At 44.3% G+C, this 17130-nt stretch overlaps 1 protein-coding gene across 2 annotated transcripts in view; it reads right to left on the bottom strand.

Moving 5' to 3' along the window:
* WDR75 (WD repeat domain 75) overlaps nt 1-17130 on the bottom strand; it is a 32121-nt gene that overhangs the window by 13330 nt on the left and 1661 nt on the right. For both annotated transcript variants that reach the window (XM_082236657.1, XM_082236658.1), the window contains exons 2-12: nt 15649-15778; nt 14438-14503; nt 13593-13692; nt 10782-10906; nt 9660-9730; nt 6730-6840; nt 5345-5433; nt 3773-3931; nt 2001-2060; nt 1791-1906; nt 16-191 (exon numbers count right to left, since the gene is read on the bottom strand). In XM_082236657.1, coding sequence (XP_082092783.1) covers nt 16-191; nt 1791-1906; nt 2001-2060; nt 3773-3931; nt 5345-5433; nt 6730-6840; nt 9660-9730; nt 10782-10906; nt 13593-13692; nt 14438-14503; nt 15649-15778 — 1203 coding nt within the window. The remainder of the gene's footprint in view (nt 1-15; nt 192-1790; nt 1907-2000; nt 2061-3772; nt 3932-5344; nt 5434-6729; nt 6841-9659; nt 9731-10781; nt 10907-13592; nt 13693-14437; nt 14504-15648; nt 15779-17130) is intronic.

Genomic DNA, 17130 nt, shown 5'->3' with positions numbered 1-17130 from the left:
TGCAAGCATAAGTACCTTTGCTTTTGCTCGTCATAAGCCCAGAGTTTCATGTACATTTCAAGATCGCTGCTGCTTCCTTGCCGCTGTTCTACAGTAGCCAGCCAGTTGCCTTCGGAATCAAAAGCAGCCTTCACTAACTCAATCTGGTTCAGCCCATGTTCATGAATATACTCCTGCTGCACAATATCCAACTGCAATTTTTTGAAAGAAGAGATGAAGTAGGTTTATGGGCTCATGCACATTTGGAAGGCCAGTCAGTCAATGAATAATAATAATAATAATAACAATAAATTAATTACTTATACCCCGCCCATCTGGCCGGTCCTCCCCAGCCACTCTGGGTGACTTCCAACAGGATATTAAAAGCACAATAAAATATCAAACATTAAAAACTTCCCTAAACAGGGCTGCCTTCAGATGTCTTGTAAAAGTCAGATAGTTGTTTATCTCCTTGACATCTGATGGGAGGGCGTTCCACAGGGCGGGCGCCACTAATGAGAAGGCCCTCTGCCTGGTTCCCTGTAACCTCACTTCTCATAGTGAGGGAACCGTCAAAAGGCCCTCGGAGCTGGGCCTCAGTGTCTGGGCAGAATGATGGGGGTGGAGATGCTCCTTCAGGTATACTGGGCCGAGGCCGTTTAGGGCTTTAAAGGTCAGCACCAACACTTTGAAGTCAGCTACTGGTGAAGAAACACATATGCACTTTGCACCTCTGTATTTGCATCACCCACTCTCATCCCAATGCCATCTGATATGCTTCTTCCTGCCCCTGAGTTGCGCTGCTTTCCCCACTACCTCCAGCAAAAGCCTTTCTTGAATTACTTTAGCCTCATCCTACCTACAGCAACACTGCCACCCCACACCTTGTGTTCACTACTTGTTCTCCAGCAATCTGGGCCAGTGTTGTATTTAGGGCTGGGTGATATATCAATACATCGCGTATATTTGTGTGTGTGTGTGTGTGTGTGTGTGTATGCATGCTATGCAAAAACCACGATATGGGAAAAACCCTGAAGCCAGCCAATGTCTCTACGTATCTCCATCCTTATTACAGACATCATGATAAACAGTGATACCTTGGTTCTCAAACGCCTTGGTACTCAAACAACTTGGAACCCAAACACTGCAAACCTGGAAGTAAGTATTCCAGTTTGCAAACTTTTTTCGGAAGTTGAACGTGCTTGTTTTGAGTGTTATGCTTCTGATTTGAGTGTTACACTGGGGTCTGTCTGTTTTTGCTGATTATTTTGCATTTTTGTTTATGTAGCTCTTTTTTGTGACTGTGTGGAACCCAGTTCAGCTACTGATTGATTGACTGTGTGTGTGACTGCAGTACATTGTTTACTGCTTTCATTTTATCTCATTAGATAGTAAAATTCATGTTGAATTGCTGTTCTAGGGGTTGTTTTTAAAAGTCTGGAACGGATCAAGCCATTTTGCATTACTTTCTATGGGAAAGTGCGCATTGGTTTTGGAACGCTTTGGTTTTGGAACGGACTTCTGGAACGGATTAAGTTTGAGAACCAAGCTACCACTGTATCAGTACACAACGTTTACCTGGTGATATATCATGATGTTGAAAACCAGATACCGCCCAGCCCTAGTAGTATTTTGTTTCTATGCAGAAATTATATGTCCAGTTAATGTTAAAAAAAAACCCAACAACCCCAAACAGCAGCCACAACTACTGTTGCTAGACCTCAGCCTTATTTGCCACTGTGACGAGAGCACAGATAACACATACCAAGTGGGTCCTAAGCTACCATTAGAACATCACTGGCCTAACTTACATTGTAAAGCTGCTTGTCATTTTGCAGCGAATAGAACTGCAGGTGGCCTGGTTTGCCGTTCAGAACCAAAGCTTTAGTTCGAGGGTCAACCATCAAGCCAGCCTTGACGTCACTGCCTGAAAGGAAACAGATGGTTTGAGCTGGAATGCACTTTCTTTGGAGAAAAGGAGATACGCAGGTATATAAATAAGCTCTCTGAAGCAAACATACCTCTGCTCAATCCTTGAATGACTGTGGAGACCTTCAGGTTGCTGTCTATGATGATTATTTCTACAGGAGTTTTAAAAGAAAGTTAATAAGGTTAAGAATGAAAGCTGGCAGAGCATTAAAAGGCCTATTGTTTACCAAATGATGATTCGGAATCTGCATCAGCCCATAGAACAGGAGTGGGGAACTTGTCATGCAACAGCATCTAGAGGGCTGCAGATGGCCTTCCCTGGGCATAAAACGTTTTATTCAGAAAAAAATGGTGCACTTCAAATGGCCAGTTATGGCTTGCAGCTCAGGGACGTTATTGGATGCAGAACTCCACTTGGTATGGCCAAGACTGATGTGGTGGTCAACAGCACATATGGTCAGCCTTAGTTAGATTTGCCCGTTGATATTCCTTCCTTAAAAAGCAGAGACATCACCTTGCCGACAAAGGTCCATATAGTTAAAGCTGTGGCTTTCCCAGTAGTGATGTATGGAAGTGAGAGCTGGACCATAAAGAAGGCTGATCGCCAAAGAATTGATGCTTTTGAATTCTGGTGCTGGAGGAGACTCTTGAGAGTCCCATGGACTGCAAGAAGATCAAACCTCTCCATTCTGAAGGAAATCAGCCCTGAGTGTTCACAGGAAGAACAGATCGTGAAGCTGAGGCTCCAATACTTTGGCCACCTCATGAGAAGAGAAGACTCCCTGGAAAAGACCCTGATGTTGGGAAAGATGGAGGGCACAAGGAGAAGGGGACGACAGAGGACGAGATGGTTGGATAGTGTTCTTGAAGCTACTAACATGAGTTTGACCAAACTGCGGGAGGCAGTGGAAGACAGGAGTGCCTGGTGTGCTCTGGTCCATGGGGTCACGAAGAGTCAGACACGGCTAAACAACAACATCCCTTCCTTGAAAGGAGGGACTTTAAAATGTTTGAACATGCCCTAGTAACTAATGGGCAGGGGGCTGAGGCAGATTGGAAATCGCAGTTACTTCAGAATGAGACTGGTATGAGATACAAGGAGCATGCCACACCCATCCTATATTTGCTTCCCTGGCTGCTGTGCTAAATCAAAAGTTCTGGTGCTTATCTTGTAAGCCTGTTAATCAGTTTCGCTAGGGAACAGAGAACTCTTTCTCCCACGAGTACTTCCCCAATCTTTTCAGACTGGCTGAAAAGGCTCCATTAACTATTAGGGCTGGGAGTCATTCTCGAACAAGCTTCTTCAGCAGTGGCCCCCAAGCTCTGGAACCACTTTCCACAGCCTCGCCATTAGAAACATTGTTCATTCATATGTACAGCTGCTTAAGAGTCTTTTAAACCAGTACCAACCCCGGGCATACAACGGGCACTGAAAGAAAGCCAATTCATTGGTGGGTTTGGATTTAATTGAGGCAGGAAGATCCTCATGGAGCGACGGGGATAAAAATATAAATCCAGAGACAGCAACCCTTCCCCTCCCCACAAGCCCTATAGAATTAACAGAGAGATGCCAATCACAAAGCAGGGAGGGAAAGAGCCAGAGGGTGGGGTGGCTTCAGATGCTGTTGAACTACAACTCCCATCATCCCTGACCGCTGGGGCTGATGGGAGTTGGTAGTCCTACAGTACCTAGAGGGCTATTGCCGGTTTCCAATCCATGGCTCAAGTGCTCACGGAAATTTGAAGGTGGAGGTGCTTGGATATAAATGACTGATTTAAGGAGGTTATCACCTTTCAAAACCCAAACGGCCACGGTTGTTTGACATTATAAAGAGGTAGGTTTCTCTCCCCCATTTGGACTTACTGTTATCTGCATGGGAGGTACAAAGGAAGACTCCATCTGGAGAGACGGAGATGTGCTCTATTGTGGATCCCAACCGGGGCAAGAATTCCTTCTTCGCATCCGACCCATCTCGCCACTGCACTAGGACAGACTCGATTCCGCCACTCAGGAGGCTAGTTCCTATCAAACCGAACAAAATGTGTGTGCCTTAGAAATGTAGCAACTCACACACACACACACACACACACACACACACACACACACAGCATACTGCTCAGTGCAACTGGAGCAATGTGACTTGCCACAGATCTGGTTACTCTCCATGGATATTACAGTCTCGGAGGGCATCATTACCTGTTGCCATATACATTAATCTAGGACAGGGGTGCACAACCTCCGGCCCTCCAGATGTTTCTGGACTACAACTCCCATCAGCCCCAAACGGCATAGCCAGTGATCGAGGATGGTGGGAGGTGTAGTCCAACAACATCTGGAAGGTCACAGGTTGTGCAACCCTGATCTAGGTTTAGATGCTGAAAAGGACCAAGGCTGCAGTTCTATACACGTATACCTGGGATTAAGGCTCAGTGAACCCAATGGGATTTACTTCCCAGTAGATAGGCCTGCACTGAGTTTGGTGCACAATTGCCATATGGACACAAATGCAAGTGTAATAAATAAATATATATACACACATGTGGACACAGACTGCGTGGGCTCTTGTGTGCCTGACTATAAGGACTGAAAAAACCCAGCGACAAGAAGATCAGGAGCAACTGGATTGTGTTTATGAAGCAAATAGTTATGTTGCAACACAACAAAATCCTCCCACTTGCCATGTCAAACTGCTTCCTGTTTCGGAGAGAAGCCAAGAATAAAATAAACACTGTGGTGGGTCACTTCAAGTTCCCGCTGAGGTCAACAAGATTTTATCTTCACAGCTTTCAACATAGAAAAACAAATTCCTACTTCCTCTGCTTGTTGAAGAACCGAAACAGTTTACTTCTGCCTGTCAACTCAAAGGGAGTGGGACGAAGCAGGTTCACATTAAAACTGCTTTTAATGTCACTTTTATGCAGGGGTAGCCAACCTTGTGCTCACAATATGACTACAACTCTAATCATCCCCAAAAATTGGCCATGGTGGCTGGAGCTGAAGGCACCAGATTAGTTATCTCTGTCTTTACGCAACACACAGACAACTCTGTTGCTTTTGCCACAGTCCCATCTCTAAACTTCCACACTTTTGCAAGATGCATCGAGGAGATCTAACTCTTTTGCTTTGACACTGCTGTGCATTTATATAGCGTATTTCAAATATCAAGAGCAGTTCACAAGCGTTTTCTGAAGAGAATGTTGGGAATCTGTTGAGAAATTCTCTTAATTGCTTCATATTCAAAAGGATCTCAAAGCCACATACAGACAACAGAAATCGAATACAAGAGAGTAGAACTTCAGAACTATCATATTGCAGATGGGTGAATTTGCATGGGGAGAGATTGCTAGAAAAGTGACTTGCTCAAGGCCACTGGTGAGCTGATGGGAGAGGTGAGAGAATTGAAACAGCAAATGTTCCTAGCTTGGGTAACGTTACCTTCAACAGTGAAAGCGAGATCCATAACTTCACCATGGTGCCAGTGCATTGTGGAGTACGTGTAGTCTTTCTTGTGATTAAAATTTCTCCTAGTGCGGGAAAAAAAACCCATTCAATTTAGGGCAAACTTTCCAAGTTAGGGATCTTGAGGAGGAGGACTGGTGCACAAAGAGATACATGAAGCACCTTGGGAAACTGCTAACCTATAATTCTTGGGTTCTAATTATATTCTCCTGTGCTTTGCATACAGAATAAAAACATGGCACTGAGATTCAGCTAAAGAGCTCTGTTGGCATCAATAGGCTTTCACACGGGGACTGCTCACCAGAGAGGAAAATGCAAGCCTAAAGGTGATGGCGCATTCAAAGCCCAAATAAAATGTGGTCCACCTGCATCGCAGTCCTTTCTAGTGCGATGTACATCCCAAGGTGTATTCCAATACACATGGTGCATCCATCCTCTCCCTCGGTTACTTACAACTAAACCTGGATTAACTAAAACATCCTAAAGGTCCCAGGCCACAGAGAGGTTAGGCTGCCCTCAACTAGAGCCAGGGCTTTGTCGGCTGTTGCTCCAATCTGGTGGAACGCTCTGTCACAAGAGACAAGGGCCCTGCAGGACTTGACATCTTTCTGCAGGGTCTGCAAGACAGAGCTGTTCCACCAGGCCTTTGGTCAGGGCACAGTCTGACTCCCTCCTTTGGCAATCTTCACAGAACTCTGGCCCAATGGTTGCCATCAATTTGATTTGAATTACTTTTATAATGAAATGTTTTTAGAATGTTGTACTATTTTATTGTTGGCTGCCCTGAGCCCGGCTTCGGCTGGGGAGGGCGGGATATAAATAAATTTATGATGATGATGATGATTATTGCCAGAAGCCTCAATACCAGGTCTTTTACCAATAACCATGGGAATGGTCTGTAGGCAGATGGTGCAGCCCTACTACTGCAACTAAGCAGGTTTGGTCAAGTCAAGAGCCCCGGGAACCACATGTAAGCTACTCTTGAGTTCTTTGGAAGAAGACTGGACTATACATGTAACAAATAAATAGCCCTTGCTCACTTATAGATATGCACTCTTGCCACTATTCAAGTATGAAGATTTAGAGTAAATATTTCCAACAACTATTAAATTGTACAGCAGGCCTCTTCTCCTTTGCCTCCAGCTGCCCCAAGTATATCTTTACCACTCCATAATCAACACCTTCTAAGGCAGAAACTTTCTCTGCTGGAATCAGAGGTGCGTTTTATCGCAAGCTTTGGCAGGGAGGAGAGGCCAAAACTGCGCCTTTGTACTGCAGACTTGCACTGCAAGATTACAGCAAGGAAGAATATGCATGCGTATCAGAAAACCACTGCCAATAGCAGCAAACGTTTGTCTCACCACAGCCGGATTTTGCCATCACTGTGTCCGCTTGCTATGCAATCTTCCTTTGGGTGGCAGGCTACGCAGGTGAAGAAGTCGCTTATTCTGGATTTCCCATCTACAGAAAAGCTTCAAAAACAGGAGTCATGGCTTTAAGTTAGTTTGGCTGGACTGAGCTGAAAGAAATGTCAACTAATCCCCGGCTGCTCAACAGTGCAAGGAAGGTGGATGGGGAATACTTTTCCATTTCTGGGATGTACTAGCAACCATCGCATAAATCTCTCCCCCCCCCCCCAGCTTTTCTGCTGCAGTAATATCTGCCACCAGGAACATGCAAGAAGAGCACATGCTCTTTCTGTATAACTTCAGCTGTTTTCCTTTCCATTGTGCTCACTCTGACAAAGTAAAGGTAAAGGTAAAGGACTCCTGGACAGTCAAAGGAAACTATGGGGTTGCGGCGCTCATCTCACTTTTCAGGCTGAGTGAGCCAGCGTTTTCCACAGACAGCTTTCCGGGTCATGGGGCCAGCAGGACTAAACTGCTTCTGGCACAACGGGACACCGTGACGGAAGCCAGAGCACATGGAAACACTGTTCACCTTCCCACTGCAGTGGTACCTATTTCTCTACTTGCACTGGCATGCTTTCGAACTGCTAGGTTGATGATCTCCGGCGGGCTAGGGACAAAGGTGAGAGCTGTTTCCTGGTTCTGTTGGATCTCTCAGCAGCTTTTGTTACAATAGACCGTAACATCCTTCTGGACTGTCTAGAGGAGCTGGGGGCACTGTTATACAGTGGTTCCGCTCCTTCCTCTTGGGCCGTGTCCAGAAAGTGGTGGTGGGGGATGAATGTTCAGACCCCTGGGCCCTCACTTGTGGGGTGCCTCAGGGTTCTGTCCTCTCCCCCATGCTTTTTCACATCTAGATGAAGCCACTGGGAGACATCATCAGGGGGTTTGGACTGGGTGTCCATCAATATGTAGATGATACCCAGCTCTATCTCTCTTTTAAATCAGAACCAGTGAAGGTCCTGTGTGAGTGCCTGGAGGCAGTTGGAGAATGGATGGCGGCTAATGGATTGAGGGTGAATCCTGACAAGACAGAAGTACAGTTCTTGGGGGACAGGGGGCAGGCTGGTGTGGAGGACTCCCGGGTCCTGAATGGGGTAACTGTGCCCCTGAAGGACCAGGTGCGCAGCCTGGGAGTCATTCTGGACTCACAGCTGTCCATGGAGGTGCAGGTCAATTCTGTATCCAGGGCAGCTGTCTACCAGCTCCATCTGGTACGCAGGCTGAGACCCTACCTGCCCGCAGGCTGTCTCACCAGAGTGGTGCATGCTCTAGTTATCTCCTGCTTGGACTACTGCAATGCGCTCTACGTGGGGCTACCTTTGAAGGTGACCTGGAAACTACAACTAATCCAGAATGTGGCAGCTAGACTGGTGACGGCCACCGAGACCATATAACACCGGTCCTGAAAGGTCTACATTGGCTCCCAGTGTGTTTCTGAGCACAATTCAGAGTGTTGGTGTTGACCTTTAAAGCCCTAAATGGCCTCGGGCCAGTATACCTGAAGGAGCGTCTCCTCCCCCATTGTTCTGCCTGGACACTGAGGTCCAGCACCGAGGGCCTTCTGGCGGTTCTCTCACTGTGAGAAGCAAAGCTACAGGGAACCCTGCAAAGGGCCTTCTCGTTAAGTGGTGCCCGCCCTGTGGAATGCCCTCCCATCAGATGTCAAAGAGATAAACAACTACCTGACATTTAGAAGACATCTGAAGGCAGCCTTGTTTAGGGAAGTTTTTAATGTGTGACATTTTAATGTACCATATTTTTCGCCCTATAGGACGCACTTCCCCCCTCCAAAAATGAAGCGAGCCCAAGAGGCTCAGTGGTTTAGACAACAGTACCACTTGTGTCCCTACAAAGTACAGGCTGTAGCTCAGCAGGACAGCACATACTCTGTATGCAGAAAGCTCCAAGATCTCCAGCTAGGGCCGGGAAAGAATCTGGTCTGGACGTATGAAATGATTATATAGAAGGCAGCTTCTATTGCTCCTCCAAGCCTTATGCTATGGGATTTACAATACTATCACTGGTTCATTTTGTTGTTGTTGTCATTCATTTGTCTCAAGAGACAATGGAGTGCGCTGGGGTGTGTGTGTTTGTGTGTTTGTGTGTGTGTGTGTGTGTGTGTGTGTGTGTGTGAAGTCAAACCTGGGTAGTGTGTATGGAGATCCTGGCTGCCCAGACGACAAGACCCCCCCCCAGCCTTGCTGCGGTCCAAAGGAAAGCAGAGCAATATGTTTGGCACCAGTTCGGCTGCAGGAGATGCCAGAAGGAGGTACACAAGGCACCATCCACTTAGGAAACTCCACTCCGGATTTGTGTAGGGTTTACTCCTTAGCAGATAAAAGGAGCGGGGGGCACTGTTGTCTAAACCACTGAACCTCTTGGGCTTGCCGATCAGAAGGTTGGCAGTTTGAGTCTGCACGACGGGGTGAGCTCCCGTTGCTTTGCCAACCTAGCAGTTTGAAAGCATACCAGTGCAAGTAGATAAATAGGTACCACTGCGGAGGGAAGATAAATGGTGTTTCCTTGCACTCTGGCGATCGTCCCGCTGTCCTGTTGCACCAGAAGCGGTTTACCTTCACCTTTTCCTCCTTAGCCTTTCCTTCTCCAAAGATATTAATAGTTGGGAGATATCCAGCTAAGTCATATTCAGAATAAATCCCCTAAAGTCAATAGAATTAAACACATTGATTGGTCTACTGCATCTACAATTTGGATATCACCATCTGGGTTTTTCTTTTCTTTTCTTCATTAATAAGCATAAGTGTTATCAGGGCTACAGACAGTTCTGTAAGAAACAGCAAATTCCTGGCCAGTTCAGAAGCAACAGATGCATATTCAAAGCAGCAAAGCAATTATTAGCTGGAGTTGTCTGCCCTCACCTGTAAAGCTTCTTCTTCCTGAAGAAACAGACGACAAGGTGACTGCCGTAAGCAGATACCACATATTCACCCTGTTATAAACAAAATATAGTTCAGTACATACCAGAGTCCAAGTGGATTCAAATGTATGATTAAATAAAAATAAAAATTAAACATGTGATGGGCAAACTGCAAGAGACAGACAACTGCTATGCAAGTCAGCTAAAGCAGCACAATGGGATATCTGCAACCAGTGCTTTCCCCCTTTTAAATCAAATTCAGACATTTCCTCCATGGCTTTTACCCAGAGTGATCTAAAGAGAAATGATGGCTAATTCAGGTGCGCTGGGATCTGGAGTTTAAAGAAACATAGCAAAGATGCTGAACACGGGTGAAGTCAGCCTAGCAGCCTAGCTGCTGGCAGCAAACCACAACGTTGAAGCTCCTTTGGCTCCACAGAACTGACCATGTGGTTCTTGGTATCCTAAAATAGGAGTGCGCCCAAAGCAGTTTTGGAATTGCGTTTTACAAAAACATGCCATATACCCCACTGCCTTTTGTTAACCTGTTTTTGGAACAGGGAAGTGTTTCCAAAACAGCCTGAAAAGCAGACCTCATATAAAAGTGATAAATTCTTTTGAGAACACAACAGGTAACAGATAAAAAGGTAGCTCTTTGGATACCCCCTTAAGGCAGAGAGAAATACAGGAATTTTGTGTCCAGGGTCACAAATAAGGAAGTTTTAGAGAGGAATTTCTTCCCAACTGTACAGAATATGACAGTTACAGCAGAACACCTACGCTATAATGCGGTAAAGGATTTTATGGTGGCTAGAAAGCCGCCCTGGCAACGACTGACTAATCTGGCCACATGTCATGGAAAAGCAGAGAAAGCGGAAGGGCCTCTGCATTGGATTGGCTAAATTTCTGAGATTTTACAGTGGGCAGCCAAGGCAAAGAGGCTAGGAATGCAACGAGTAAGGCTGTGGATGGAGAACAGGCTAAGAAGAGGGTGCATGCTCTAAGAGCTGAGGAAGTAAAGAAGGATGATTTGACATCAAGTTTGTGCATGCAGACCTCTAATATGATACCCTGAAAGAAAGAAAGAAAGAAAGAAAGAAAGAAAGAAAGAAAAGTTATATACTTCTCTTCCAAGCGCTGTACATTTGGGTGACTGGCTTACACCATCCAAAATCAATTCCAGCTCATTGGCTTCTACTTCCTGACCTGGTGTTTTGGGGATTTTCAGTGAAGCTAGCTGAAATGGACCTGATGGAAACAAAATTTATTTAAGTTTTAAACCAATTATTCTCATATAGATGAAATAATAATAATTTTTTATCACATCTAACTTTTATCGCATTCATGAGTGCAATTAGGCTACAGTGGACGCTCGGGTTGCGAACGTGATCTGTGCGGGAGGCACATTCGCAACCCGCAGTGCCGTGTCCGCGCACGCGCGGGTTGCGATTTAGCGCTTCTGCGCCGAAACCCAGAAGAGACCCGTTCCAGTACTTCTGGGTCCGGTAACCCGAGGTATGACTGTATTTTGATGTATGGCTTTTATTTATTATATTTGCACCAGGCTGTCGTCCCCAGAACTCAAAGCGACATCAACAATGCTGCCTCATTTTATTCTCCTAACAAGCCTGCACAGAGACTAAGTGTACTGTGAATTATAGCAGCATTTGTGGTTCAGTGGCATAATTCTTGCCTGCAGTGTGGGAGGCCTAGATTTGATTCTTAGCCAATGCAGCAACATGCCTTATGAAACTCTGGGATAGCTCAGTCGGTAGATCATGAGACTCTGAATCTCAGGGTTGTGGGTTCAAGCCCCACGTTGGGCAAAGGATTCCTGCATTGTAGAGGGTTGGACAATATGATCCTGGCTCCTTCCAACTCTACAATTCTATGGTAAAATAATATCCCCCCCCCACAATGCTCGGCAGAAATTAACACACACTGTGCAACCTTTTATGGTTACAGACAAAATTATGGCAATGTATATCTCCTCAACCTGATGCCCTCCAGCAGGTTGGCAAAAGCTGATGAGCACAGTGTTTCATTTTAAGCATGACTGCCACACTAAGATGAGGAGCGTTAAATGCATTGGGGCCAGCCATTCCTACCTTTAGTTCTTTTAATCTGCGGTTCATCGATCCTCTAAATAAAATACCTGTTTGTGATACAGCAGCTTATACTAAAACACCTAAAGCATTCTTCCTGTGCTGGGAAGTGAACTGGAATAAATCTGCAATCCCACTAATTCGGGGTGGGATTTGCACTCATGGTAACAGTGCACCTTGTCCCCTATTCGCAAAGCTGTTGCATGCAGTTATGTTAACAGATTCTGGGCTGTGTAGTCCCGGCCCACTTATTCTGCACTGATTAGGCTTTCCTGTGTCAGCATACCAGAGATAGTGCTGATATAGCAGTCACTGGATATCACCCTTAACCATAAATGCTTACCAGCCCGAAAAAGCAGTTCACGGGACTGGGCTTCAAATTCTGAGCAGCATATATGACATCTATGCCTCCACGCTCCATAAATGTCCAAATCCAAAACAACATAGTGTTTTAAGAAGTCTGCTTAGCATCTTTTTCACAAATTAAGAAACCTATTTCTACTCCTCTGCTGTCCTACAGCACAGGGTGGTCCAACTTTTCATACCCAGTGGGCTGCAGTAGTGCTGCCACACACTGAACTAAATTTCCGTATTGTAAATTGAAGTGTTCGCAATACATTTAATATTTAATATACACGATATATGTAATTAAATACATTTAATTAAACACACAATTAATAGATCTAATTACTACGCAAATTTGAAACGCAAACAGATGTGTGTGCTTTTGTTAGCAAAATATGACACACTTTTAAAAAAAGGTTTTAAGATGTTATCTCTTGATTGTTGCTGATGACTGCCATTAAAGGCGGACCACCCTGCTATAGCAGGAACATTCAAAACATACAGGGGACCAGATTCATCATTCTCTGCCAGCCTAAGGGGTGTTGTGCTAGTCTAAGGGCGAGAATTATGGTTGCACAATATAAAATACAGCGCAACCAATGTGCTAGTGGAAGCCTGTTGTGCAACAGGTATTGGAGCTGCAACCAGACATTAGAACCATGCTGGCTTCCTATGTCTTCTCTTGCGCAAACCATTCCACTACCACAGCTGGTATACCATTAGGGGACTTAGTGATACATAAATTTCCTCTCTGGGAATTTATTCCTTATAGGGATTCTACCCCATCCCCCATCACATACAAAATTCTATTTTAGGTATACTTTTATGTTGAGCATTGAACTCATGTATACTTTTATGTGGAGTTTACATGTATTTTATTTTGTTCACTTTTGATATGGTCTGTACTAATAGTCTGTGGGTTAAAGCCTCAGCGCCTAGGGCTTGCCGATCGAAAGGTCGGCGGTTCGAATCCCCGCGGCGGGGTGCGCTCCTGCTGCTCGGTCCCAGCGCCTGCCAACCTAGCAGTTCGAAAGCACCCCCGGGGGCAAGTAGATAAATAGGTACCGCTTACCAGCAGGAAGGTAAACGGCGTTCCGTGTGCGGCTCTGGCTCGCCAGAGCAGCGTTGTCACGCTGGCCACGTGACCCGGAAGTGTCTTCGGACAGCGCTGGCCCCCGGCCAATAGATGTGAGATGGGCGCACAAACCCCAGAGTCTGTCAAGACTGGCCCGTTCGGGCAGGGGTACCTTTACCTTTACCTTTCTATAATAAATAACCAATCCCTAAGATGTGACGAAGCTCCTATGTACCCCACTTTTCCCCCCAAGGGCAAGAAAAAACAGCAGCAAAAGGGGAAAACAATTTCTTTATCCTGCCTTTCTACTTAACAACAAAACCCGCAAAAAGGCTCACAGTCCTCATGTTAACAACAATCATAAAAAAACAAGATGTACAAAATTACAAGAGCACCAATTATGACATACCTGATCTTTCATCATTATCTTTTGAGATGATAACAAATACTGAATTCTCAGATCCCGCAAGTGCATAGAATGCAAAGAGTTTGAACCCAACCACCAAGGTCTGTAAGAGAAAACACACACACACACAAAATCAATCTCTTTAGTCTCATCTAAAAACTAAGCTGAAAACCCATGCAAGTTTATACAACCCTGCTAGTTAGAAAGTGCGGAACGGGTTTTTAATTAGGCACAATTATCAATAAAGTTGTGCATACAGTTCAGGGATAGAGAACCTGTGGCACTCCACATGTTTTTGGACCACAGCTCCCATCAGTCCCTGTCAGCATGGGATGATGGAAGTTGTAGTTCAACATCATCCTGATGACCAAAGGTTTCCCATCTCTTATGTAGCTCATCTCAGTCATGAATCATCAACAGAAAACACTGTCCATTCTAAGCCTTCATGGATAAGAAGATAAGAGATCCTGCTTATTAGTCTTTGAAGCTAGACACTCGTATGCTGAAAAGAGCCCATTCGCCCCCTACTCCATTGCAATGCATTTACACTGCAATCCTATACACACTTGGCTGGGAATAAGTCCTGCTCAACTTAACAGTCTTAGTTTTGAGTAGCTATATTGAGGATTCCACTGTAGATGCCGTTAGTGATGACTCGTATCAACCAAGATGCCACAGTGCAGTTTGCATAGCAGTGGCAAAGCCTATCCAGGTCTGCAAACAGAGCATTTACTCACGAATCACAGAGATTTGTTTTATTCACTCCAATGCATACAATTTCATTAATCTAATGAGAAGCCCATGGGCTGCTATGGAGAAAGAAGAGATGCAAAGAAAACATAACAAACCTTGATGAGAATGCCATCCATAAAATCCCAGAGTTTAATAGTGCCATCTAGAGACCAGGAATAGAGCTGGTGGAGAAACAAAGACATATTAAAATGATTTGTAAGGTCCTATTCTGGTTTATCTACAAAGCATTTTGATTCTTAGCAGTGCTGATAACTCCCTGTGTATGACAAAAACGCTAACAAAATGTGATGTGGTTCTAACACCTTTGAAAAAAGCTCTTACTACTTATTTAATTAAAACTGCACATACCATGTTCTCTGCTGAAGATATAACACACAAGCACATTTACGAGAAAAACAGACCAGAGATGGGATGATAATCAAAATCAACTATGATGCAGACAAAACGATTGCGACTTAAGTCCAAATAAGTATGTCCTAGCGCCGACCGCTCTTAAAAGGGAAGAAATGTATTCCATGAGAAACCAAAATACCAGCAGAGATGTAGCTAGTCACATCACTGAGCAGAATGTTCCACTAGTTGTGTCTGTCACGTAAGGGAGATGCAGCTTTGAGTCCTTTCAAATTATTATGTCCATAAAGGACAAGATATGAAGCAGCATCTCCATTATAGATCTGCACATGAGGGTGAGAGAAAATGTTATCAAAGCTATGCAGACCTCAGCCCTGGCAGGGTTTTATAGGTTTTCCACCAGCATTTTCAACTGGGCCAGGAAGTGATAAGAAACTATTGCAGAATAGGTATAATTTGCTCCATTTGAGCTATACTCATACCTGGCCATAATCATGGATTTGGCCTGGGATTACAACAACAACATATCACAACAACAACAGCAACAATATATCAAATTTCTATGCTGCCCTTCATTCAAAGATTATAGGGCAGGTCACCGTTAAGCACCAGCAAAATTACCTAGGATATTTATCCCAGTTTCCCCTTGAGTGCCAATGTGAGTGTTGGAGCCCTGATGTTGATTAGGACCCTGGCGTATGTGGGGAGGGACTTGAATCCTTTGCCCTCTGCTATGGTCCCTATGTGGTTCTGAAATTTTGCAGTGGAAAAAGAGGCTCTAGTGGGAGCCTCCTTGCCCTCTTGTAAATTGCTGTCTCAGGCCCTCTAATCCAAATTGCCCCTCTCCAAGCAAGTTGGGGGCGGGGGAAAGTTTGCACTTAATGACAATTATGTTATATATGCTGCTTGTAGTTTGGCTCTAAGATAGGACTAGCATTGCCAAAATTTTAACAACCTGTAGATGGTTTTGGGGATTCAACTGGACTCCTGTCACTATGTTGCTGTGACCTTGGAGAACATGCAGACATTCTTCTGTAGCTGTACTGTAGACTTTCACATAGTCACCAGAAGCACACAAAAGGTACCTATAAGCAATGAAATCAAAGGCAGAAATCAATTAAAAGGCACTTATACAGTGGTACCTCGCAAGACGAATGCCTCGCAAGACAAAAAACTCGCTAGACGAAAGGTTTTTCCGTTTTCGATTTGCCTCGCAAGACGAATTTCCCTATGGGCTTGCTTCGCAAGACGAAAACGTCTCGCGACTTTGTTTCCTTTGTCTAAAAACAAAGACATGTTTTGTTTATAAAGTTAATTTATTTTCCCTTCAATTTTTGAACTGCTCTTACAGTATGTGTGACATTAAAGAGCAGTTAATAAACTGTTGTTGTACCAAATTTGGCTTTGTTTGGACTTTTTTTGACCATAGGAACGCATTAATTGATTTTCAATGCATTCCTATGGGATTTCGTGATTCGCAAGACGAAAAATTCGCTAGACGACAAAACTTGCGGAACGAATTAATTTCGTCTTGCGGGGCACCACTGTAGTACTTGACAGAAACAACATAGGCTAACTTGGAAAATTCTAGAAGCATATTAGATAATATTTATCCATTTTCACATCCAGCATTACATGTAAAAGACCAATTCCCAACCGCCAAAGGTACAGGAAAACTAGACTATTTTTCAGTATGGTCCAGTTCATATCTAATGCATACAATACCAAACCATGAATGTGGAGATATGCAAGTATTTTACTCCTCTTCCAGTTCTCCTACTGCCATGCTATCTGGAGCTAATTTTGGGTGGGAGTTAGCAACTTAAGTCATCATGGGCCCATAGCTTGTCACCTCCAGACAAACCGTACATGGTAAACATGGCTAAACCAAACCAAAGCTGAGTTTGGTGCAGAGCAGGACAACTGGGGGAAAGGACCGATGTGGCCATGATTCCTGCAATCACATTTTAACCATTGGTTTATCTTAATGATACACGTGAACCAGGTCATGTAGTATTTAAATGCCACGTGTAATGACATTTAAATACTATATTAAACACAAGCTGCCATGCGTGCCTAACATGGAGACAGAAAAGTGAAATATAACTGTTTAAAAATTATATAAATATTTCTGTATTTTGTTTCTCCAAATGATAGCAATAGACCAAAACATGCTTTTTAAATATATTGGCATTAATATACACTGTGCTTAGAGTAGCATAAAAAGAGTTTACAGCTCAAAATTTTGATTGGGACAGGGATGAAACATGTTGACAAGAGGAGGGAATGGAAGCAAAAGATAACTGGAGAATGAACTGTGTTGCATTTATTACCATGTGGTTTAAACACATTTTTGTCATAGTTCCAGGAAGTCTAAGGACTATTAAAAAGGCCAGTTTATCAGAAGCCTCTTTTACTCTGGATTGTTTGTACCACA

This window comes from Podarcis vaucheri (assembly GCF_965113315.1).
Source record: "Podarcis vaucheri genome assembly, chromosome: 1".
Taxonomy (NCBI): Eukaryota; Metazoa; Chordata; class Lepidosauria; order Squamata; family Lacertidae; genus Podarcis; species Podarcis vaucheri.
Note: the sequence above shows the minus strand (reverse complement) of the source record. Positions and strands in the feature narration are given on the sequence as shown.